At 38.4% G+C, this 24650-nt stretch overlaps 1 protein-coding gene across 1 annotated transcript in view; it reads left to right on the forward strand.

Moving 5' to 3' along the window:
- Positions 1 to 24650, forward strand: part of LOC126248582 (sulfide:quinone oxidoreductase, mitochondrial) — an 87223-nt gene that overhangs the window by 39329 nt on the left and 23244 nt on the right. Inside the window, exons 3-6 of the mRNA XM_049949689.1 lie at positions 2727 to 2951; positions 5087 to 5287; positions 16623 to 16832; positions 24458 to 24644. Coding sequence (XP_049805646.1) covers positions 2727 to 2951; positions 5087 to 5287; positions 16623 to 16832; positions 24458 to 24644 — 823 coding nt within the window. The remainder of the gene's footprint in view (positions 1 to 2726; positions 2952 to 5086; positions 5288 to 16622; positions 16833 to 24457; positions 24645 to 24650) is intronic.

Below are 24650 nucleotides of genomic sequence, written 5' to 3' on the forward strand. Positions count from 1 at the left end.
CTGGACCCGGGGTCATGTTGGGATCCCAGGGAATGAACTCACGGACAGGCTGGCCAAATTGCCTACTGGCAAACTCCCTCTTGAGTTTGCTATTCTGGAACCATACCTTTGATCAGTATTATGCCTTCAAGTTCTGAAGATTTGGAATGGCATATTCTGACTTCACTGAACAAACAACGATAAATAAAGGAGACCACAAATTTGTGAAAGTCCTTCATGTAGGCCTCTTGCAAGGACTCCATCATTGTTTGCCAACTCTGTTGACCGTACTTGGCTGACTCATGGTCATCTCCTCCATTGCGTGGATCTGCCCCACTGTTCTTGTTGTGCCCCTTTGATGGTGGTCCACATTTTACTGGACTGTCCTAACCTAGCTGTCCTGTGGTTGACTCTTAATCTTCCTGACTCACTATCCTCGGTGTTAGCAGACAATGTCTCAGCAGCTCACCTGGTTTTATGGTTTATTCATGAAGAGCATTTTTATCACTCTTTCTCTAAAGGAGGGAAACTCAAACTTGTCAGCCCATTGAGGGATTGGCAGGACGCCCTGTTGCCTCCTCTGCGTCGACCAAGCAGTGGCTGGCTGGGCTTGGTGGTCTGGCCTTTCCCTTGCCCTACCTATTCTTTTGCTTTTCTTTCCCATTTTCATGTGTTCTGTCTGACTTGACGCTCTTCCTCTGTTTCTCTCACCCAGTCCATGTCACTAGTCTGTTCTGGGTATTGTAAAGTGGGGTGCCTCTGGTAAGGGGCTGGTGTATGTCCCCCATAACGCTTTCTGTCTTTGAGGACCTCCAGCTGCTCCCTAGATGGGGCACCTCACCTGCCTTTCTTCCTTTCCCCCCCTTTTCTTCTTCCTTGTTCCTTTCTCTAGGCTTTGTTGGCCTTCAGTAGACATTGGGGTTTTCTTTTCTTGGGTGTCATGCACTAGGCCCTTCTTTGCTGTGTAGTTTTGTTGAGTTGCCTGTTCCTAGGAGAGATGACCGGGTAGTTGGGTCCTTTTGGTCACTAAACCAACCAGTCCTCCTTGAAACAATCAGAGTTTGTGTTCCATCTCTAATAACGCCATTGTCAACAGTACATTAAACCCTAATCTTCCTTCTTTACATCTTTCCTAAGAGGTTACAGATGGTGGTGAAGGCCTAGTTGTCTTCAGATAATGCTGGAAACTGGAGTGGTACCCTCACTTCAGTGTGTTGTCATTTAATCATCTTGAACATAAGTAAATCAACTGTTTGAATCCAGATATGAAAAGCCTGCTGGTGTGTGCTTGACAGGAAAGATATGACCATAAACTTCACCCAAAGAAATGATGAAAAATATTTTCATAATCGCTTTCATTTTCAATTAGTATGAGAACAGGAACAGCAGAAGTTACTTGCATTTAAATTTTTACTTGTGTACTTTTATCATATAAGATTTAGTTAACTGAAAATTCTGAAAGAGACCACATTTGGCAGGATAGTTACCAGCTTAGGGGAACTAATAATAATAATAATAATAATAATAATAATAATAATAATAATATGGTATGATTGGCTGGAATGCCCTTGAGAGGGCTCTTCAGCCATCTGGTGCAAGCCTCTCAATTGGACACCACTTTGGTGACTTGCATGCCCCTTATCTGCCCCAATAATCCAACAGGGAAAGGGGACTTACAGTTTTATGTGGAATCCAAACCATGTGTCATTCCTGGCATATCTTTATTCATTGAGAGGTGGAGACTAAGGTAAAGGCAGACCAAAACATTTTGAGGTCTGACTGGGAGAGTTTGTGTACTAATGAATTTACTGCAAGTTTCAGGGAGCTGTAAAAGCATGGGATTTTGTAAGACATTTGTTATGAAAGTTTGCTATGCTTTCTGTGAGCACGATACGTATTCTGTGAAGTTATTAGCCCACAAGAGTCGGTACTCATCCAAAACAGCCACAGGGGGACGGGAAACTGAACTCAGAAATATAATAGCTTCAAGGAACTGAAGGAGACACTCCAGTATATCACTTCATTGTAGTGCTTGTAGTTTCCTTGATGCTCAGAAAAGTTTTGCATTCATGGGAGAATGAATGGATAAAAGTGAGAGTTAATAAAATAATATATTAAGTAACTCAGTAATGTTGATTTATCTTTGTAAATGTATGACTGACTGGTAAAGTGGTTTATGAACAGGTTTCAGGTAAACCACATAAGCGAATTATTGTACTTGTCGAATCCACTTAATTTCAGCTGTCCAAGTTATCATTTTTGAAGAGCATTATTACCATAGTAAAGTAGAACTATCAATTGTACACTTAGCATATCATCTTAACAAGTATATGGTAGTTGATATTGTGTGTCCTATTTCTGCAAAGCAAAGCTCCATATTTTGACACAGATGAGTCAGTCGGGGCCGACCAACCACCATGGCATCTGCTGCTGATGCTGTCTTGGAGCCACTACATCTCAGTTGGGATTTTCATGCACCCTGCTTCAGTCCTTCCACCGAGGAAAAATCCCTTGCAGTGCCAAGAATCAAACCCATTCCCCCCCCCCCTTTTTTTTACATGCATACAAAATGACAACCTTACCATTCTTTTCACAAATTTAAAAGGTGATACTGTATATAGGAAAATTGTTTTAGGGACACATGAAGACTTACAGAGAATGTTTTACTATTTGAATCCCTGTACTTATCATCATCAGTGCTGCTAACTGTTCTCATTCAGGTGATCAAATGTTGATGTTTGTTGCAGGAGCATTATTACCAACCCATGTTCACTCTCATTGGAGGCGGCCTGAAAAATTTCAAGCAGTGTGTAAGACCTATGAATGAAGCAGTTCCTAAAAATGTAACATGGGTCCAAGACAGTGTTGAGTCATTTCATCCTGACAAAGATTGTGTGCGTACTGCACAAGGAGATGAAATATCTTATGATTTCATGGTGGTAGCAGTTGGCATAAGGCCAAATTATGACAAGGTGGGTAGACACTAGAACAGAATTATAGAAATGGAATGTTTCATTGTTCACTACTTAGGGAATTTACTGACAAACAGTTTTTTGAATTATGAACTTGTAACCCAAAAAACACAATTGTTATCATATTTTAAACCGTTGTGCCAGTGAGAATTGAAAGACAGGCTAGAAAATTAATCCCAAGCTCTACTTTTCAGGGATAGTCCTCTACCAGTTGAGTTATCTCAGCACACTTCATAATTCGATCCACTGTTTGCCCGACTTCTCACCTACCACTTTTGTGAAAAGTGTTGTTCCTTGTTGTAAATATGGTTCTCAGGTGAGACGTCAGATGCTGTCGTCAAAAATTCCACAATATTTCATCAGTGCAACTGACCCACATCTTCAGGTGTGACGAACATGCTGCTCAGGCTGTGACCGAAGCCTCCTATTTATGACAATCAGAGAAGAAACTGTGCAGCCATGAACACATCAAATTTTGGAGACCAATAGCACAGATATGCAGACTGATAGTGAGAGGGACAACTACACCACCTGTCGCTCGATGATAAATGTGTCAGCATCCCTCATATGACCCACAGTTTTTTTTATGTTCACTGTGATTTTAACATGGCCAGCGCTGGATCCCGTGCTGTACTAAGTTGGTATCCCATGTGTCTGTCAAGCTGTGAACTTCTACTGCTTCTTTAATAATGCTGTCCCAGTACAAAGATGATGACGACAGAATTTCAGTGTTTTTGTATTCCATACAGTGTCTTGTACTGAGGCAATGCTCAGCCACTGCAGATTTCTCTGGCTGGTCCAGACATGGGTGTCATTGATGTTCGACACACCTATCCTCTATGTTGGAACAGGTTTATCCAATGCATGACATCCTGCAGTTACAAGGAGCCTCATAGACACCAAGCCTTCTTACACAAAGATCATCTTTTACTGAGCCTAAAAGAGCTCCGAGTTTCGTTGGTGGACAAAAGACGCATTTAACTTTGTTTCTCCAATAATCTCCCTATTTTCGAAGAAACTCCACCAACATATGGCAAAAAGACCTTTCCCCTTTGTTTATCACTTTTTTCTAGCTTGTCATTTTCTCTAACCTGTGCCGGAAATAAGGGACGATGAATTTCCTATTCAGAATATCCATTCTCTAAAAATATGGTACAGAGGTGGCGTAGCTCATCAGACAAGCTGTTAGAATTCGATATGGCTCGTGCTGTGTGAACCAACATCCTAAGTGTGTGTGTGTAAGTTTATGGTACACAGTGTGACCATCCTCTTTTCTCTGCACCAACATGTCAAGGAACGGTAATTCAGCATTTTCCTCCATCTCAATCATGAACTTGATGTTTGAATGAGGAGAATTTAGGTGTTGCAAAAATGAATCTAGTGACGCAGTGCGAAGGGGCCAGATGACAAAGGTGTCATCCATATATCACCAAAAGCATATTGGATTCAACTCTGCTGACTGGATTGCTCTTTCCTTGAAATTTTCCATAAAAAGACTGACCACAATGGGTGATCTTGTGCACTAACTCTAATGACTTAATTGCTGCTGGAAAATGGAGCTTTAAGCTTGCTTCCTTTTTTTCCATATTTTCCAGTCTGTGGGCTATGAAAACAGAGCTTGGCTTACAATTATGGTCTCGTAGTGACACTCTGGCATGAAGGTTAACAGTCATGAAAGTTTTACTATGGAATAAGACGTTAATTCATCAATATTAACTTGTTATGTTTCAGGGCTCTAGCCACCAACACACTAATTAAAATATTATTAATCTTAACTTTGTTTTTAGTTTTTTTCTACTGAATTTGTGATATTTGTGGGAGTAACAGCATTACAGTAATAATCAATGTATAGCTAAACTGTTAATAATTTTAGACACTATGAAACATTAGCAAAGCACTGAAAAAAGCCCAAACATTATCGGAATACTATGTAGCCCATGAAGCAGAGGGATGTTGCAGTTGCTCTTGTAAGAAATAGCTATACAAGCATCAATGGGTTCCAGAAAATGTTTTACTGATTCACAATAGTATTCCATTTCATAGGTAATATACAGGATGTCATTCAAGATTTATTACATTTATGATTTGGTTTCACCCTTGAAATATGTATTGAATTTTTTCTTTTGGTTTTGTAGATTGAAGGACTGAAAGATGCTCTTGACTGCAAGGGAAGTGGGGTGTGCACTATTTATTCTCCTGTGTATGTGCAAAAGACCTTTGAAGAATTAAAGGTATTCAAAGGAGGTAATATGATTTTTACTCAGCCATCAACACCAATTAAATGTGCAGGTGCACCACAGAAAATAATGCATCTTGCAGAAGAACACTTGCGAAAGGTTAGTATGTAACTGTGAATAAGAAAAAAATTGAATTTTGCATTCAGATGAATTTGTATCCACAATATATAGACCTTGTAGGAATTCAAAACTTTGTGCAACACCTGTCACATGGCACATGCTCATGGGGTATTGGATGTGAATCATCCCCCTCCTCCTCCTCCTCCTCCTCCTCCTCCTCCACCTTCTCTTCGAAAGTATAATTTCTGAATTAAAAGGGACTCATGCCACATCGTAGCAAGAGGTCACAATTATGATCCATTTAAAATGCAAATAAATGTCTATATGTGATGTCTGTTCTTTTGGAAATGTCTGAAAGAACAAACATAACACATATATAATTCAGGCGAGGGCGACCAATGATCTCTCCAGTGCGGATACACACCGGGCTTGAACTCTTATGGGAATAGGCGAAATACCACAAATAATGAGAGCAATGGGCAAGGGCACTACATTAGTGGTGTGTAATTAGAAGTGTGTAGATCAGTTGAGGATTTGGTCTGACAGGATGTGTGCTTGGGTAGTCTGTACAGTTGCAGTGACCACTGTGTGCAGATGGCTTAGTCATCACAGCATCTTCCTAGTAAGCAGGAGGCATGGGTTCGAATCACAGTTCGGCACAAATTTCGTACTTTCCCCATTGATTTATATCAATGCCTACTTGCAGCCAATGTTGGTAATTCCTTTGCATCTTAAATAAATATGTATTGAAAAATCACTTCGACAAATATTGAGGCTTTGAAATCTCTAAAAACATGTTGTAATGGCACTCCAGTCTGCAATACAGACACAGATTGGCAAGCAGCACTGCGTTAATACTTAAGATGAATATCCTATAGGGATGCATGAATTATTCAAACAGCTCTGATCATATATTGTGGTCATTGGCATCCCCAGAATTTTTCCCAAGGGGGAGGGGTGGGGGGTTGGGGCGTACAGGCTTTAGCAACCACCTAGTGGACATCATGTTGAAGGCAGATGAGCTAGTGTTGGTAGGACAGTGGAGTAGTTGAAACCTGCCATGGAGGGCGCATATATTATGTTGTATGGGCAGACTCATTGACAAAAGTGTTTACTTCAGAGCAACGGTAAGCATAGCAGGTTGGTGGTCATGCAGAGTTGAACTGCCACGGACCTCGCATTGCAAATTGTAAATTGTGCCAAGTGCTGTCGTGTGCACCCACACCAGTTGTGTGCCAAGTATACTGCCATGTGCGTATATACTTGGGTTCAGATTCTCTGCTTCCCATAGACCAATTCACATGAAGATTTCGTTCCTCTCACAGGATCCTGTTCCCAGTTGTTACTGAGCCATTGTCAGCCTGTGAAGTACTGGTGCCTACTGTGTTTATTAACAGTGTTTTCACACCTTCTGCACATACTAAACAGAGTTTGTGGCATTTAGCTCCAGGATCATATTGTTTTGAAGATAGTCATGGTACTTTTCGTGTGTTCCAAGTAATGCTTGTAACCCATTTCTTTGCTAATTTTCTGAAGGAATGCAGAGTTTTTTCCTTCACCTTAATAAATTTCTTTGATACATTCATTTTTATGTTTACAACTTTGTACATGTCAGGTAGCGTCAATCTGTTTGCTCATCACTTTTCATGACTTTATTGTCTGCAATTTTTTACTTTTCCCAAATATATACACATGATTTTAAAACACTGGATTTTCAGAATTTTATGATGCTGTTGTTTTTATTTACTGCATTAATTCACATACGAAAAAAACACACTTTGAGTAACAGATAGTGACATCAACTTATACTGATGATCAATGAGGCTATGGCTGTTCAACCAATACATGTAGATAACAGTAATTTGAGCTTTTGTGGAGGGTGATTAGTTATACTGTTTCTGTGCTGTTTTGGCCTTGTGATAAACTTTTAAGATTTAAAATTGATCAGGTTGTTCTAGATAAATCTAGTGGTTATCGATTGTATCCTATTTTATCAGTCTTTGAGCACATTATGCCACTACAAAGAAGCTGTTTGGGACCAGCAGTAATTAAGTGAATTTTGTAAAATTTTCAGGCAGACAGTATCTGCTGTATTCCTACTTCTGCTCTTATATTTTTCATTACATAAATGACATAGTGTAGAGTTGTAGGTTTGTCATCTCGACTCAGCTTGTTGTTATTAACTCACGGTATACATTATGGTGTATGCTTCCCTAGCTGAGCAGTCAGCATTGCTGAGTGCCATGCAGAGAACCTGGGTCCTACTCCTTTTATTACCAAGGATTTTTCCTTTGTGGGATGTCAATTGATGAGCTACTTGGCTGACAAGGGGAGGCCGCCAATTGTGAAATTCAGATTTGATTCATACTGCGCATAATAAAAGCTCATGGCCAGAGGTGTAATGTGGCAAAGCACCAAGATGCACTTCTCAGCCGTTGTCGAGAAAATCGACAGTTAAAAGAAACCGTTGCGGTGAAATACTCTCTACGATTAATAATATTCTACAGCGTCGTAGCGCAGCGGTAAGCGCTCGGGTTCGTAATCCGAAGGTCGCTGGATCGAATCTCGCGCCATGCAACCTTTAATTTTTTTAGTATTTGCTTTGCTTTTTGTAATTCAAATGTGTACACACACACACACACACACACACACACACACACACACAGAGATATATATATATATATATTCCCGGAAATCAGTTGCAACAATTATGCATATAATAAGTTGTTGAAAGTCGTTTGTCGTGGAAAAACTGGCGACTTCGAACATCATTATGTTTTCTGCAAACAAAGTTGTATTTCATAAATGTTATTAATTGTCTTCATAATGTTAACCATGTATAGTTAACGGAAAACGTAGAAACGATATTCCGAAATGAATACGTATAGCGTAAGTCAAACGTTCGAATTAGAATAGAGACCCCACGAACACAAATTTGCTGTGGCAGGTATGAAATATAAACTCCGTTACTCGCTCGTTACACTTGAAGGACAGATGTTGAAAGGGCCGAAACGAGCCGCCGCATAACAGCGTAGTTGCCTGCTAACTTCGAAAGAAGGTAGATGCGGTCCCTAGCGCAACTTATAACATCGTCGAAAATTAGTGCGGACGTGAGAGCAGTTAAACAAACGGAAAAATGGAGGCGGTACAATTGGAGAGCGATCCGCCTTCACCAACATGCATAAGCAATTCATATATGAATTACAAAAAACTAATAATAAAAAAATTGCATGGCGCGAGATTCGATCCGGCGACCTTTGGATTACTAACCCGAGCGCTTACCGCTGCGCCACGACGCTGTAGAAAATTATTAGTCGTAGAGAGTATTTCACCGCAGCGGTTTCTTTTAACTGTCGATTTTCTCGACAACGGCTGAGAAGTGCATCTTGGTGCTTTGCCACATTACACCTCTGGCCATGAGCTTTTATTATGCGCAGTATGAATCGAATCTGAATTTCACAATTGGCGGCCTCCCCTTGTGAGTAGTATCAACTCCAGGTTAAAATACCTGACAAGAGCCAGAAGAGCAGTAACTCATCCATTGATGACTTTGCTGGAGGATGACATGGTTATTTGGTACCGATGGGCCTGCCAAGGATTGTGGATAGGGTTATCTCTCTCTCTCTCTCTCTCTCTCTCTCTCTCTCTCTCTCTCTCTCACACACACACACACACACACACACACACACAAGAAAGCTCCCAGCCATATAGTTCATTTTACTGGAAGACTTCAACTTCTACAGTTTTCTTAAATTTCTTATCACAAATGCTCAGATCATTCCTTTTAAAATCACAAAGTTGATTCATTCACCATCCTTTTACGACTGAAGCTTTTATTCTGTCTTTTACTGATGTCTTTGGTATGACAGCATGATATATCTTAAATCATCTTTTCATATTGTAATCAGATATTCTAACTGGAAACTCTAGTACTGTTATGAGAGTTGCAGTACTCTTCACAGAGGGAACATGTATCGCGTCAGTGACTTGCACTTAATTAATAAAGGGGAAAGAAAAATAATGTTTATTATTACAAATGATTCCTTGCTTCTTTGTTGATTAGAAGCCGGTTAATACATTTTATGATATTATGAGCTTGCTACTGCATTTAATCTGCAACAAATCTCTCAAACCACTTTTCAGTGTATTTTGAATAATGTTTATCAAAAACATATATTCTCATAGTTGTCTGAATCACCAAGCAGTTAACAGATGGAACATCACTGACAAATTACCAATTTCTGTACATAAGAAATATTTGTTAACTTTGTATAAACACTCATCCTAAGGTGTCAGATTCCATGTCTCACCAATAAAAATAAACTAGTATTACAATAAATCAGATTTTTCCTTTATGCACTGTGATATTTAGAACTCTCAGTATAACATGCTGAGACATGTTTTAAATGGATTTTGTGGTGTGCGTACTGTAAGACCTTCGGTACACACACCATCAGATTATTTGACTTGTCGCTCTAACGAAGTAGGCGAGTGTCAGCAATATGTCTCATGGTCTTATTGTGGCGTGTTTATCTTCTGCCGTTAGGTCAGAGGATAGAAATGCCACTTGCACGCTTAGAGTAGCAGATTGACGGTGACCAACTTTAAACAGAACTTGATTAATTTTCACACACATTTATTAAAATAATAAAGATCATAGATATTACGTAACTTGATTCTGGATGCTGTTTACAACTGACAATCTGAAGTTCCTTTGGTCTTGGTACGTTAATCTTGTTCTCACATATCTCTGATACTTGACAAAGTGTCTATTCATTTATCTTCATGGCTATGTACAGGAATATGGTAATCTTATTAGGCGCAGACTGAAACTTGACAATAGACTGGTACAGACAAATGCAGACTGACTAATCGGAGGTCTGTACACTCGTTATAATACCTCGAGCGTTCAGGAATCACTGCGCGAGTGTGATCCGTGAGGAGAAAAGGTTCTACGTTAGCAGCGTCTCATTGGTTGCGTTACATATTAATACGTGAATCGGCAGAAGTAGAATATGGTCCGTCTCTAAGACAGCGCCATCTCGTAGTGCGGAGACAGACGAGCGCTGTGCCTGCGCTGTTGTGCTTAGCGGGGCGCGCTCTAGTGGGAAAGTTGTGTACACGCTGACTATGCAGAACTATGTACACAACAGATTTAAAACTTATGTCAACACTATAGTAGCTAGGAACAGTAGCTTTCTTCCCTAGGTAACAGTCAACCATTGTTACAAGCCTGTGTGATTGAGATACATAGAGAAACTTGAAGAGGCTTTGTCAAAGATAAAAGAAGCCAGCAAGATGAAAGAAGTGCATATCTCAAACAATATTAATTGTGCACAAGTTGCGATCAGAAGCAACCTGCATTGCTCAGCTTGTCAAAACAGCACTAAGCTTGGAATTTCCAACAGAATGGGTAGCCAGAGTTTACACATTGATCTACATCATAACTGGTACCGAAAATTCTCGTGATCAAATAAAAAGAAGCTCGTGAAAATGTTTATACTAAAACTTTGAATACCATTGAAAATGATGCTAATTTCTTGGAAAGAGGTGATGACATGTCAAATATTGATTTTTCACTTACCATACAGAAACTAAGTGCCAATCCGTGTGTTCCAAGGACCAAACTCCACTGAGAGTAAAAAAACCTCAAAAGAACAAATCAAGATTCAAAGCAGTGATGATAATTTTTTTTATCGATATTCGTGGAATTGTGTATCTTCAATGGGTTCCTGAAGTTCAAACTGTTAATCAACATTGCTACTTTGAGGTTCTTTCTCAATTCCATGAGGAAAGAAGATAGAAAGACCCAAATTGTGGAAGAAAAAGTTATGGATTTGCATCAAAATGTTGCACTGGCTCATACTGCATTGTCTGTTAATAGGTTTCTAGCAAAGTACAGCATCCGAGTGTTGGACCATCCACCTTATTCACCTGACTCAGTACCATGTGATTTTTATCAATTCCCCATGTCAAATCTGTATTAAAAAGAACAAAATTTCAGTAAATTGAAGAAGTGAAAGAAAAAGTGGCATGCTTCATGCTTCCAGCATTGTTTCCATCAATGGAAAATTTGCATGGAGTATTGTAGGAACAGAGGAGGGAATTATATTGATGGTGATCATAACTAAATATGTATGTTTTTGAAATAAATTTTTCTGCAGTAGTCACATATTTTATAGCCACACCTCATATTCTGTGCCACATTTTTAATGCCTCAGTTCAACAAGGCATTGTTCCTGAAAGACTCAAGTATTCCACTGCCAAGCCCTTAAAGAAGAAGGGTGATAAACTGAGCTCAATGACTACCACCCTGTTTCATTATTAACAGTTTTCTCTAAAATTTTAGAAAAACTAATGCATGGTAGAATTACTTAACAACTCACAAGGAACAGTTAGCAGCAGGAGCCTATTTCACTTTCGTAAGGGCAGTTAAACAGATGAAGCAGTATTTTCAATTGCAGATAAAGTCCCCAAGTCTTTAACCCTTTGAGTCACACAAATACTTTTGGACTCGATATGCACTGAAATTTGATCTTATCCTTCTTTATTGCATTACGGGAGCACACTACAAATTTGATTTTTTTTCAATTTTTATAAAAAAAATATACATAGTTGGTTTCACTATGAAACCACTGGATGCAAGGGGTTGTTCAATGTCTTTCAAAAATTCACTAATTTTTAATTTTCAATATTTTATTACACTAATGTTGCTTTTTCTTTCATACATATTTTTTATAAACTGATGTCCCAAAAAATTTTTTTTGTTTAATGCAAAATTTCAAAGTACATTACATACAAAACTTGTTTTCTACTTTTCATGATACTCCAAAAAACAGTTTTTTTTTATCTGTTAGGCACAATCTGACATCACATACTTTGCATGACCATCTGGTCCTATGAGGCTCCTTTTTTGAACTACAATTTGCACAGCATTTCGATTTGCTATGAACAGGAATATGCGGTTCACTGGATTGTCTTTTGTCCACAGAGACTTTCATTCTAAATGTCTTCATGGCTGGGAAATTGCTTTCCTTTTCCTGCCAGGAGAAATGCTGCCTTGCACAAACAGACCCTCAACCACTAGTATCTTAAAACCCTTTAATTTCAGTGGAAAAATATTCTGTGCCATCACTTCTTGCTTTTCCTGTCTAATTCATAAGATGATTTGAGCACATTTGCTTTGTCAAACATAACCCATTGAAATATTGTAGTCACATATGACTTTGACATTTTATTGCTTCCTTAGAGCCATCTTTTTTTTCTTCGGTTCACTGTGGCTTCTTGGTTTGGATTATGGAAGTTTGAGAGAAAAAGTACAGGTCTTTTGTCCATCCATGTAGTGCAGGTTACTCCCTCCCAGTTCCTCCACTCTGATTCCCCACGAGTATAACATTTATCAGATTTAAAATATTTTGGCAAGTATTTCCTGACACTTTTAATTGTGCCACAGGCATATATTTTATCTAATAGAAGGTTTTTGAACAATGGTACTGATGTAAAATAGTTGCCTATGTAGATTTCATAACCCTGACCTACCGGTGATTTCGTCAAATGAGTAACTACTCTCCCACCTAGGTTCTATTCTACCTGGGTTACATTTTTCCCTGTGTAGATTTGAAACTGACAAATATACCCTGTTTCGTCTGCCCTTGCCCACACTTTGTAAGCCCTTTTTATGGGTTTCTGTGGCATATACATTTTCATAAATGATTGCCCTTTGAACTTAATCATTGATTCGTCAATGCTTTGTTTCTTAGATGGATTGTAACAATTTTTGTAGGTTGTGAGGAGAGAATTTAGCAATGGTCATAGCTTATATAGTTTGTCATAATCTGCTGACTCCTCTGTGTTGTTTTTCGTTGCCATTTACATGTAAATTAAAAAGGAGCCACACAAATCTATTCAGTGGCATTCTTTGGGCAATGTATTCTTCCCCTGCCCGCATCTCGTGGTCGTGCGGTAGCGTTCTCGCTTCCCACGCCCGGGTTCCCGGGTTCGATTCCCGGCGGGGTCAGGGATTTTCTCTGCCTCGTGATGGCTGGGTGTTGTGTGCTGTCCTTAGGTTAGTTAGGTTTAAGTAGTTCTAAGTTCTAGGGGACTTATGACCACAGCAGTTGAGTCCCATAGTGCTCAGAGCCATTTTTTTGTATTCTTCCTGCAATGCTGGGAAAGATGACCAGTAATCCCTAAAACTAGGTTGTGCTTTTACACCCATAAGTAAATTAATACCTAAAACACTTTCATCTCATCTATATTTGTTGGGTGGGGATTGATGCCACCACCTTTTTGCATAGCATATAAATTTGTCTGATACATTATTTCCTCCAATGTCTGATTCATTAAAAATTCAAGGAAAAAGTCAACTGGGGAAGAAAGATTATCGAAATTGGGTGAAGACCCAGTTTTGTCCACAAAATTTACATGATCATAATAATCACCGAATTCACATGCCCTCTTTGTTTCTGTAAAGTCTTGGGTGGAAGGAAGAATTTCACTGACATCAGCTGGAGCTTCAGAAACTTCTTTCTCAACTGCTAAAGAAGGTAGGAGCGTGGGGGGGGGGGGGGGGGGGGGTGCGCTTCCTGTCCAAGGGCTTGAGTAATAACCTCCAGATTACCATCTTCATCCTCTTCAGATTCTGACAGTTCTGACAAATCGCTTGGAATATCCTCAAAAAGTAGGTTGTAGACAGTAGCCTCAGCTAATTTCGCCAAGGTGTATCTTTTATCCATCTAAATAGAGGTAAAAGTTAAATAACTTACTGTATATAAGAATAGAAGCTTTGTATGGTAAAGGTATCATATTAGCATAGTGGTTTCACAGTGAAACCACCAACATTTGTGCGTCTCATTGTTTCAAATAATGTGGTATATTCAAACTTCAGGCATATTTTCATTCTAGAGCATATGTCGCAGTGTGTATAAAAATTTTACATACATTGAATGAAGTACAGCATCTGAATAACACAAAACAACGTGTCTGAATCACAATATGTCACACTTGCAAGAAAAACATGCGCTTAATGCTGGTTCCTGCTCGCACCGTTGCTCTCTCAAGATTTTTTGAGTCAGTTCATTGAAAATCTGCTAGAGTGTACCACAAACAAGGGTGAGGCGGTGGTTTCAGTGAGTCACCTATGCCGCAAAGGGATACAATGCAGCAAAAAGTGGTTTTGCAGTGAAACCACTGTGACACAAAGGGTTAAAGAAAAAATGATAGCAACTAGTGTCTTCTATGACTTACCAAAATCTTATGTCAGTCACCATATTCTCAAGCAGAAAAAAACCCAAAGTAATTGGAATAAATCATATCTTCAGGACAGAAAACAAAAGGTAATTTTAAATAGCTCACATTGGGTGTGGGATACCTGTGCTCAATCTGAATAGACTCCTACCAGTTGTGGTGTGCCTCAAGCCTCAGTTCTAAGGTCACTGTTGTTTTTATCTTTATATATGACCTACCTTTGTGTGAAATCCTGCCTTATAAATTTACTTTATTTGCTGATTATTCAACCATTTCCAATAATGAACTATCAGATGACTGTTTTAAGGAGTCTACAAACAACCTACTCTTTGAAGTGGTTCAGTGCAAACAGTCTTCCACTAAATTCAAGTAAGACCAGTTTTATTCAGTTCTGTACAAAAACTAAAAATGAGAGAGAAATAATTGTATTATATGGAAATCAGTCAACACAAAGAATGGATGTGTAAATTCCATGGAGTGCATATTGAAAGTAAAATGAACTGGTCCTCTCATATCCAACCCTAAAAAAGACTGAGCTTAGCTACATATGCTATCGGAGTGATCTCTTCAACTGGAGACTTAAATACTATTAAGTCCATATACTTTGTAAATTTTCACACCATTGTGTGTTATGGAATTATATTCTAGGGGAATTCAGCCTTGATAAAGAAAATTTGTGTGTCCAAAAAAAGGGCTATTAGAATTATGTGCAGTTTGGTACACCCCCCCACCCCCCGACATCCAGCCTTTCCAGAAAGCTTCAAATAATGACCACTGCATTCCAATACATCATAGTCACTTTCATGTTTTGTAATCAAGAAACCCTGCTTATGACTTTAACAGAAACCATTATAGCTCTGACACAGGAGGAAAAGAAAATCTGCATTATGAAATTAAGAACCTAACAGTGGTGCAAAGAGGTGCAAATGGTCTGGCACCAAATTTTTTTTTAACTTTCTCCCAGAAGAAATCAGATGTTATAGATGATGTGGCTCTATTTAAAGCTAAATTAAAGAAATATTTATCAGGTATGTCCACGTACTGATGAGAAGAGTTTAATGCATAAAAAGGAGACTTGTATTTAAAAATAACTAAATAATTGCCTATAATAAATTATTCAACTGTACTACATGATTTACCTAATTTTTTTATTAGATGGTTTTCTTTTATAGATGTGCAATACCTTTCATTTTTGTGCATATGTATTTTTGCCCTTTCTCAAATTATGATATATAGAATTGTAGTACTGCTATCTGTTTTTGTAAATATTTAGAAGAGGCTTATGGTACATGTAATTTACCTACTGTTTTTTAATTTTTAAAAAACCAAAAATCAATAACTATCTTTGTATTTGACTCGTTCCACATCTTAGATGATGTACTCACAATTTGAGATCAATGGAACGTAAAAATAAATAAATAAAATAACCAGGGATAATAGAGTCCTACTTTTTGAAATGCTGTTGGCAGTGCTCCGACAGTCACACCACATAAATATGCAGACATGTTGGACAATTTTTTTTTGTTCCACAACCTGCACAGTGCAAATTAAGAAGGGACCCAAATTTTTTACAGATTGGGGCAGTATTCTACACATCAAAAGTAAGCATTGATATTGTCAACAGTTTTTTTTTTCTTTCCTCAATTCCCATTGCATTCAGAACAGTAGTGGTTCAAATAACTGTCTAGCAATCATCTTGTTAGATTATCTGTGATTTTCCTACGTTGTTATTTTTCTTTGTTCCATTTCACATCATCTTTTAAAATGTGGATAACATATCCATTCATCAGTCATCACAATGTGCAGTTTTTTTCTTATGAGGTTATGTGAAGAGAAAATGTGCTACAAAATAAGCCACTAATGTACAACTGAAGCACTGAAAACAGATTTGCAGGAAGTGGTTCATATCCTATGCTGTATTGTTCTTTAAGATAGTGGGAAAAAATCTGATTAACATGGTTATAAAGCAAGATAACTTTTTCAAACTTGTTCTTTGTTAATCCCTCCCACCCACACTCCCTCTACTCTTCATTTATAGTACATAAATAAATAATTCCACAGTATGCATAGTATTGCTTTGATTATTAGTTTTCTCTTTTTAAGATCTGTGTGGTATATTATTTTCCAGTGCAACATTAGAGACAAAGCAGAAATCAGCTTTATAACTGGCCTTCCAGTCTTATTTTCAGTTAAAAAATATGAGGAGGCATTGAAAGACCTTGCCAGTCAAAAGTCTATACACACAGTATTTGAGAAAGATGTTAAGTCAATAAATCTTGGCAATAAGGAAGTTACTGTGCAAAGTACAAAAAACACTGAAGAAATATCAAAATATAAGGTAAGTTCTCAGAGACCTAATTTTAGATTGTGCATAATTGATGTTGGGGATAGTAATAATAGTAGGCATTGAATATTTCTGCCTGGCTTTGGTTAACTATAATTCTGTATGCTGTGTGGAGATATTTATTTATTTCATTTTTATTCATGTTGACATCTGTATTGGTGACAAAATGTCACAGAATAAATTATAACATACGTAGAACTTATTGAAAGAAAACAAAGTTATTATATTACAGACTCTTCAAAAGCAAAACAGACAAAAGAATCCTAACAAATACACCACATCCGGGGGTTGAATAGTTTAAGACGTACTTAGTTCTGTAATAGAAGTGAAGCCTGTGAACAACATATTAATAACAATTTCCCTGAAATGAAATGTCCAAACAAAATGTACATCATAATTAATGCTCACATGCTGATCAATGAAGAAAATAAAACAAACCCAGATAAAATAAATAAGTCATGGAAAGGTGATAGTAAATATAAAATTTCACAAAGTTACGTGAAAATTCTTATGGGCAACAGTTAGAGAAAGAGAGAAAGAAAGTCAGGAAAACGATTGGGGGCTTCTCTGCAAACAAATGTAAACTAATAATAAAACTGTAGTGTCTGAACAAGCTAATATCCAAAACTAATAGATGAATTTTCATTAGGTTTTCACATGTAATATGAAAACTGTTTGGAGCAACATATAGGCTTTATTTCATAAAAATTGGATCACAGAAAAAAGATAGCATAATTTAAAGTTTTTGCCAAATGTGAAAGTTAGTCTGGTTCGTTTTTCACAACTAAACCATCGAACAGATTTTGATGAAATTTGGTATGGAGCCAGCTTGAACTCTGAGGAAGAACACAGGCTATGTTAGAAAGTAAACAAAGAAAAATAACTGACCTGTAAGAGGGTGAAGTCAGGAATAAAACAACTTTATTAACCTCAGTGAAAAACCATGTTAAAAATGTCAATATTTTGTCCATAAAGTACAGCATTATGAGGACTGTGACTGTTTATAAATACTTTAACTCCATATTACAGTATGGGATCATATTCTGGGGGAACTCACCCCGATGCAATCTGAGATGTAATGAATCATGCAGGCAACATTTCAAGAAACTTGGCATTATGACATTGCCATCTGTTTATATTTACAGTACTATATCATTTGTAAAAACTACCTATTTATGCAAAGACAGCCCATTAATATTAAATGAACACATTCATAAATAGAAAACAAGACAGCAGTCTGACCTATGAACATTTCAGTCCAGAGCAACTTGTTACCAAAAAAGTGTCCTACATGTTGGGATACAGATGTATAATAACCTACCAGCTGAAATTAAAGAGAAAAGGCAGAAATACCAAGAGTTTTCACAGATAAATTAAAAAAGTCTTTTGGAGCAAAACTTTTCCAAGTAAATGATTTTTTTTTTTTTTCAAACAGGTAATAAATGTTAAATTTCTTAATAATCAATCACTTAGGCCTGATTACAGTGCATGTTTCCTTCAAATATTCACAAGTGAAAGTACAATGTAATGTCTATTGCCTTCTTGTAATATTGAACAAACTTTCATGAAACAATTAAAATTCTAACAATATAACAGTAAAAATGTGTGCTGATTTGTCCAATATAATATGTGCAAATTGTACAATATTTTCTGCATTGATCACTTATTTATTTTTGCCGCTACGCTTTTCAATGGTTCACACCATCATGTACAAGTGGAGAATTGTTTATTTACATAGCTGGTGTTGGTGAAGACTAGACACCTTTTTACAGTAGCAGACCAAGGGAAATGTGTGTTATGTTACATCACATTGTAACAGTGGAGACGATATACAACAGGCAGCAGTATGCACACTTTTTATGATCCTGCCACCCCTTAAAAGACACAACATAATCTATATTGCCTTGATTTGCTGCTGTGAAAAGGCACAAGTACTCTTCACCACCACCAGCTATGTAAATAAATGATTCTCCCTCTGAAGATGATGGTGTGAACCATCAAAATGCTTAGTGGCAAAATAAATAAGTGACTGATGCAGAAAGCGGTTTTATTTGAATTTATCTAGTCTCAGCCCTCATAATGCCGTCCTTTATGGATGAGATATTCATATCTATTCCAAGCGAGACAATGAAAGGAGTTAGCGAGAAAATGTGGATAGATACCAAAATTAAAATACGAAAGGGAAGAAAGATTTGCTAGACATATGACTATACAACAGTCATCTAATACTAAACTGAACTCCATCCGAACAGGCCTTGGATGGCCCAACGGTACTGATCGGCCTCCATGTCATCCTCAGCCCACAGGCATCATTGGATGTGGATATGGATGGCCATGTGGTCAGCACACCGCTCTCCCGGCCGTATGTCAGTTTACGACACCGGAGCAGTCACTTCTCAATCAAATAGCTCCTCAGTTTGCCTCACAAGGGCTGAGTGCACCCCTCTTGCCAACAGTGCTCAGCAGACCAGATGGTCACCCATCAAAGTGCTACCCCAGCCTGACAGCGCGTAACTTTAGTGATCTGAAGGGAACTGGTGTTACCACTGCAGCAAGGCCATTGGTGTCATCTAGTACTAGGAAATAAAACACCAAGCTTTGTCTTAAGAAAAGAAAAGCAGCTTATATTTTAGTGGACTGTAAATTTCACTTCTGCTTTCTGAAAGGTCAAAGTATGGACCTCAAAACCATTGCAGTTGTCAGTGAAACATTAAATAGAACAAAATCTAAGGTAAAGTTCAGGGGAGAAGTTTCAGAAAATTTTGAAATTGCAGCAGGAGTGAAATAAAGGTTACAGACTCTCTCCATTACTTTTCAAGTGCCTTAAATAAAGTAATCAAAGAGTGACAAAAACCGAAACCTATCAAATCAGAAAGAACATATATTAGGATAGACTGCTTAGCTTTTGCAGACAATCTGGTAATTCAATGTCAGGACAGTAAAACAGCATAAAAACAAATATTTTAAAGACTAAATACGTGGAAATTTAGAGTAATATTAATGTGAAACAATTCAGGAAACTGCCATAGAAAAGGTTGGTTAATGCACTCATCATAACTAAATGGAAACAGCATTCAGGCTTACAAAAGACATTTATAACAAAAAATGCATCTCAATATACATCAAACTGAGAACTTACAACATAGTCATCAAACCAGAGTATCTTTATGAGACTGAAACATTCATTTTAAACAGAAGGAGGGACATTGAGGAAATTCAAAACAGAGAACAAAAAGTAATTGGGAAAATTTTGAGTCCAAATTATACTGAATAAGTAACATACAGACTAAGAGCAAATAAATAAACTGAAAAGTCTAGCATCGTGTATTCAGATATGAAAAAATGGAGGCTAGAATTCAATGGGCATATTAAAAGAATGGAGGCAATCAGACTAACTACACAGGTTGTGGAATTCTACAAAACCTGCAGTAAAGCTAAAAACAAATGATAAAATAGATTGATGCAGTCCCATCTGCAGAATGTTTTTCCAGGGAGGGGTAAGGCTCTAAAATTGCCATTTTTGATATAAATGAATTATTCAGTTTCAAGACATTTCGTGTCATAAGATCCAAATTTTATAGGTGAACAAAAACTTATATCACGGAGAATCGAAGGTTATCCACTATTGAGCGAATAAAAACTCTGTATTCAAGATTCTGGTGTGTGTGGAGGGGGCTGGGGGATGAGGGTAAGGATAAGGGTTGGCACTACCCTTGGGGATGCTTATGGGTGCTGTCAAAGGAGACCTGAAAGATGCAGGGATAACACAACTTGATACACCCGACAGAAAAAAAGTAGGCTTCCATTCATTTAAAATGACCATTGAATTTTAGCCTCCATTTTTTCATGGCTGAATACCTGACGGTAGACTTTTCAGTTTCTTTATTTGCTCTTGGTCTGTATGTTCCTTATTCAGTATAATTTGGACACAAACAAGAACACACAGTATAGTTGAGGAACTGAGTGGTCAATACGTACATAAACAAAACTGAACAGGTGGCTAAGTGTGCCTGTGTATTGGGCAAAAAAGTGGAATAAGCAGATTATATGCTGCATTGCATAACAGAATATGGCCAAACGGTGAAGAAGTATTCGATTTCTTCTCAATGTTAACCCAAAAATGCAACTGACTGTTCAGAAAGTGAGTAATGACCAGCTTAATTTCCTGCATGTATTAGTAATCTAACATGTGGGTGGAGCTTAGAGCCATAAGGAGTACAGAAAAGTAACACAGAATGAAACCACCATGAGGAATCCAACCATTGTCCAACACAGAAGAGAGGTATAATTAAAACCCTTGTGAATAGAGCAAATAAAATATGTAAGCTGGTGATGAAGTCCCATCTGCAGAATTTTTTTCCAGGGAGGGGTAACAGACGAGAGGTATAATTAAAACCTCTGTGGAAAAAAGAGAGAGAGAGAGAGAGAGAGAGAGAGAGAGAGAGAGAGAGAGAGAGAGAGAGAGAGAGGACTTCCTTAGCTGTGCAAAATGCCTGAAGTTATTAATTGCAACAGCTGGTATGTGCAGAATTCTATGCACTGGAGGTCAAGCATATACTGTAACCATGACAAGAAGTATTTATGCCTGTTTAGGCAAACACAAGAGAGACTACTGCTTTGCAAAGACTGATAAGTAGGCCGTAGAGGAACATGCTTTATGGTGTAGAGAAGTAAAATTTCTTGAGATCAGTGTTTTAACCAAGACAATGAATTATACTGCATGTTTGTGTAGAGGGACAATATAATTTTTTAAATACCATAGGTGTCCACAAGGGGGAGGGGTTACTTGCCCTCTCCTGGAATCTGGGTACAGACTTTATATTCATTATGAAATTCTGACCCACTTGTAGCAGTGATTATCAGTGACTCTACTGAACTTCAGGTTTAACATTGCTGAGTATAACAGGAGATACTGTGAGTTTAGCAATCACTATATATTTTGAATTATTTGTTGTCACCCTGTTCATGGAAAATTATGCTGATTCCATAGATATCCTTCACAGGGATTGGGACCGTCTTAACTCTGTGGGTGCAACACAGTGCCAAATACAGTCATAGAGCTAAGACGTTTGCAGTCCTGTTGGCTTGAATGCAAAATAATGTGAAACTGAAGAGACAAGGATTGCTTTGGTTCAGTCCAAGGCTGTCATGTCAGGTCTACTGGCCAATTTGAGGTTGGTTTTGGGAGATTTCCCACATTCTTTCAGTCGGATCTTGGTCCTGAGTTGTTTGTTCCATCTAGTCTGAAACATGTTACTTTCAAAATGCATTGTATTCAACTTTAAACAATGGAAAGACCAGGCTGGAATAACAGCATATATGAAGTCTTCACGGGTTGTCAGCCGAGTAGCATCGTCGTCTCGTAGCGTGCTATGAGACAACGATGCTACTCGGCTGACAACCCGTGAAGACTGCATATATGAAATTTGCCGAGAAAGCCTGCACTCACATGGAATAACAGCAGTATGGAAAGACAAATGGCTACTAATCACATAAAGGACGCAATGAGTTACAGACACGCACAATGAAAAGACTGCTAAACTTTTAAACTTTTGGACAAAAAGGTCCTTCTGAAATAGTGTGTGATTATGTGTTTGTGGTTTCTATTGTTGAATGACGATTTTTTTGTCCGAAAGCTTAAAACTTCATTCAGTTTTAGTTATGCTAGGCACCACTAGAAATAGGAAGCATGAAAGTCATGCAACAAATTCATTAACTTGATCAGATGTTAAGTTTGATAAGCAAAGTGCAATGGAAGTCATCAAAGGTAGATAAGTGTGTTTTGAAAGTTTATTTCCTTTTTTTTCTTTTTTTCCCCCACTTCGTGTTTTGTTGATATCTAACAAGCTTTTCTCAGTCATTCTGAATTTGTTTATTTCAGATTTTATAATTTCGGCATCAACCCAACACAAATTCAATATAATAGTTTGTGAATATTTTCTACCTATATTTCATAAGTCATTATTTACCCTGGATGTAATCACAGGATATAATGTGGAATATCAAAAGATTGCATACACCATTGAAATATGCAAATCATTTAGGTATCAAAGTAACATTCCTTAAAAATTTGAGAAATTTGTTTTGTGTTGTCACTTCCTATCAAAATTACTGCTTAGGGCACAACATGTTTCCAAACTCACCAAATCAGTTACATAAAAAAATGGCAATTTTAAAATTTGGACCCCCTTTTCTGCAGACACATATGTTAAATACCACAATAACTTTATCAGAATTTTATTAAAAAAATATGAATGCTAACTTTCACAGAGAAGGGAATTCTGATGATAGACTACTTGCAATGGAAAATTATGCCACCTGTTGGAGACAGCTCTATACCTATTTGACATCATGTGACAAACAACCATCTCTAGCCTTACAAGGAACCGGCTCGACTAGCAGCACCAATACTTTGTTTCTTTGGAAGTGGACTGACTGTGGTGGGGGTTGTATCAGGTGGGGTGAGTAGAGGGAGAGGGAGGCAGGAGACAAAGAGATGGACTCGGGGGGGTAGGTGCCTGCGGCTCGGAGGGAGGCAGACAGTTGTCCAGCTAGGAAGTGGGGGTGGCAGGTGTATGGGCTAGGCATGTAATGCACAATTGTAGGGGCTGGTGGGGAGTGGCGCCTGCTGAAGGTGATTTATGGATGTGAATTGGGAGGGGTTGACAGGATGGAGCAATGAGAAACAGTTGGTTGGAGGGTACAGGGACAGTGGGTTACCTGAGATAGAGACCAGGACGATTGTTGGTGTGGAGGATGTGTTGTAAGGATACCTCCCATCTGTGTAGTTCAGAGAAGCTGGTAGTAGAGGGAAGGATCCAGATGACCCAGGTGGTGATGCAGCTTACATATTGTGCCCCCAGGTGGACAACTTTGTTCTTGGCAACAGTTTGGTAGTGGCAATTCATCCTGGTGGATAGCAGGTTGGTAGCCATGCTGACATAAAAGGCTTTGCAATGTTTGCAGCATAGTTGATATACTATGATGACTGCTTTTACAGGTGACTCGGCCTATGATGGGATAGAATAAACCTATGACATCTTGGGTAACCCACTGTCCCCACACCCTCCACCCAACAGTTCTGCTTCCTCCATACTCTCATCCCCTCCCAATTCCTGCCCCTGAGTCGCCATCAGTGCACGATGCTCCCCACTGGCACCTACCATCGTGCATTAAATGTCTAACCCATATACCTGCCATCCTCCCACCCACATTCCTATCCGGCAAACCAACTGCCTCCCTGCAAGCTGCTAGCCATCCATTCCCAGTCCTTCTTCTTGTCTCACACTCCCTCTACTCACCCCACCCAACCTGACACTATCACCAACACAACCAGTCCACCTGCCGAAACACGGGCACTATTAGCCCAGCTGGCACCATGTAGGGGCAGAGGCAGATGTGTGTGTGTGTGTGTGTGTGTGTGTGTGTGTGTGTGTGTGAGAGAGAGAGAGAGAGAGAGAGAGAGGGGGGGGGGGGGTGCGCACACGTGTGTGCATGCAGTATTTTAGATGCATAATGCATTTACTGGTTCTTGTCATGTTGGGCTGCTATTGTGTGAATACCTTGCTGCTTGTTAATACATCCCTTTCCATTGAGTAACTTGAGGTATGTATTTTCAGTTTGATTTCTTGCATGTGGTACCACCACACCAGACACCATATGCTTTAAGAGGAAACAAAGAGTTAGCTGATTCTGATGGTTATTTGACTGTTAACAAATACACTCTTCAGCATGATGTCTTCAAAAATGTATTTGGAATAGGTGACTGTGCTAATCTTCCTACATCAAAGACAGCTGCAGCTATTGGTAAGT

The sequence above is a fragment of the Schistocerca nitens genome, chromosome 3 (genome assembly GCF_023898315.1).
Source record: "Schistocerca nitens isolate TAMUIC-IGC-003100 chromosome 3, iqSchNite1.1, whole genome shotgun sequence".
NCBI classification, from domain to species: domain Eukaryota; kingdom Metazoa; phylum Arthropoda; class Insecta; order Orthoptera; family Acrididae; genus Schistocerca; species Schistocerca nitens.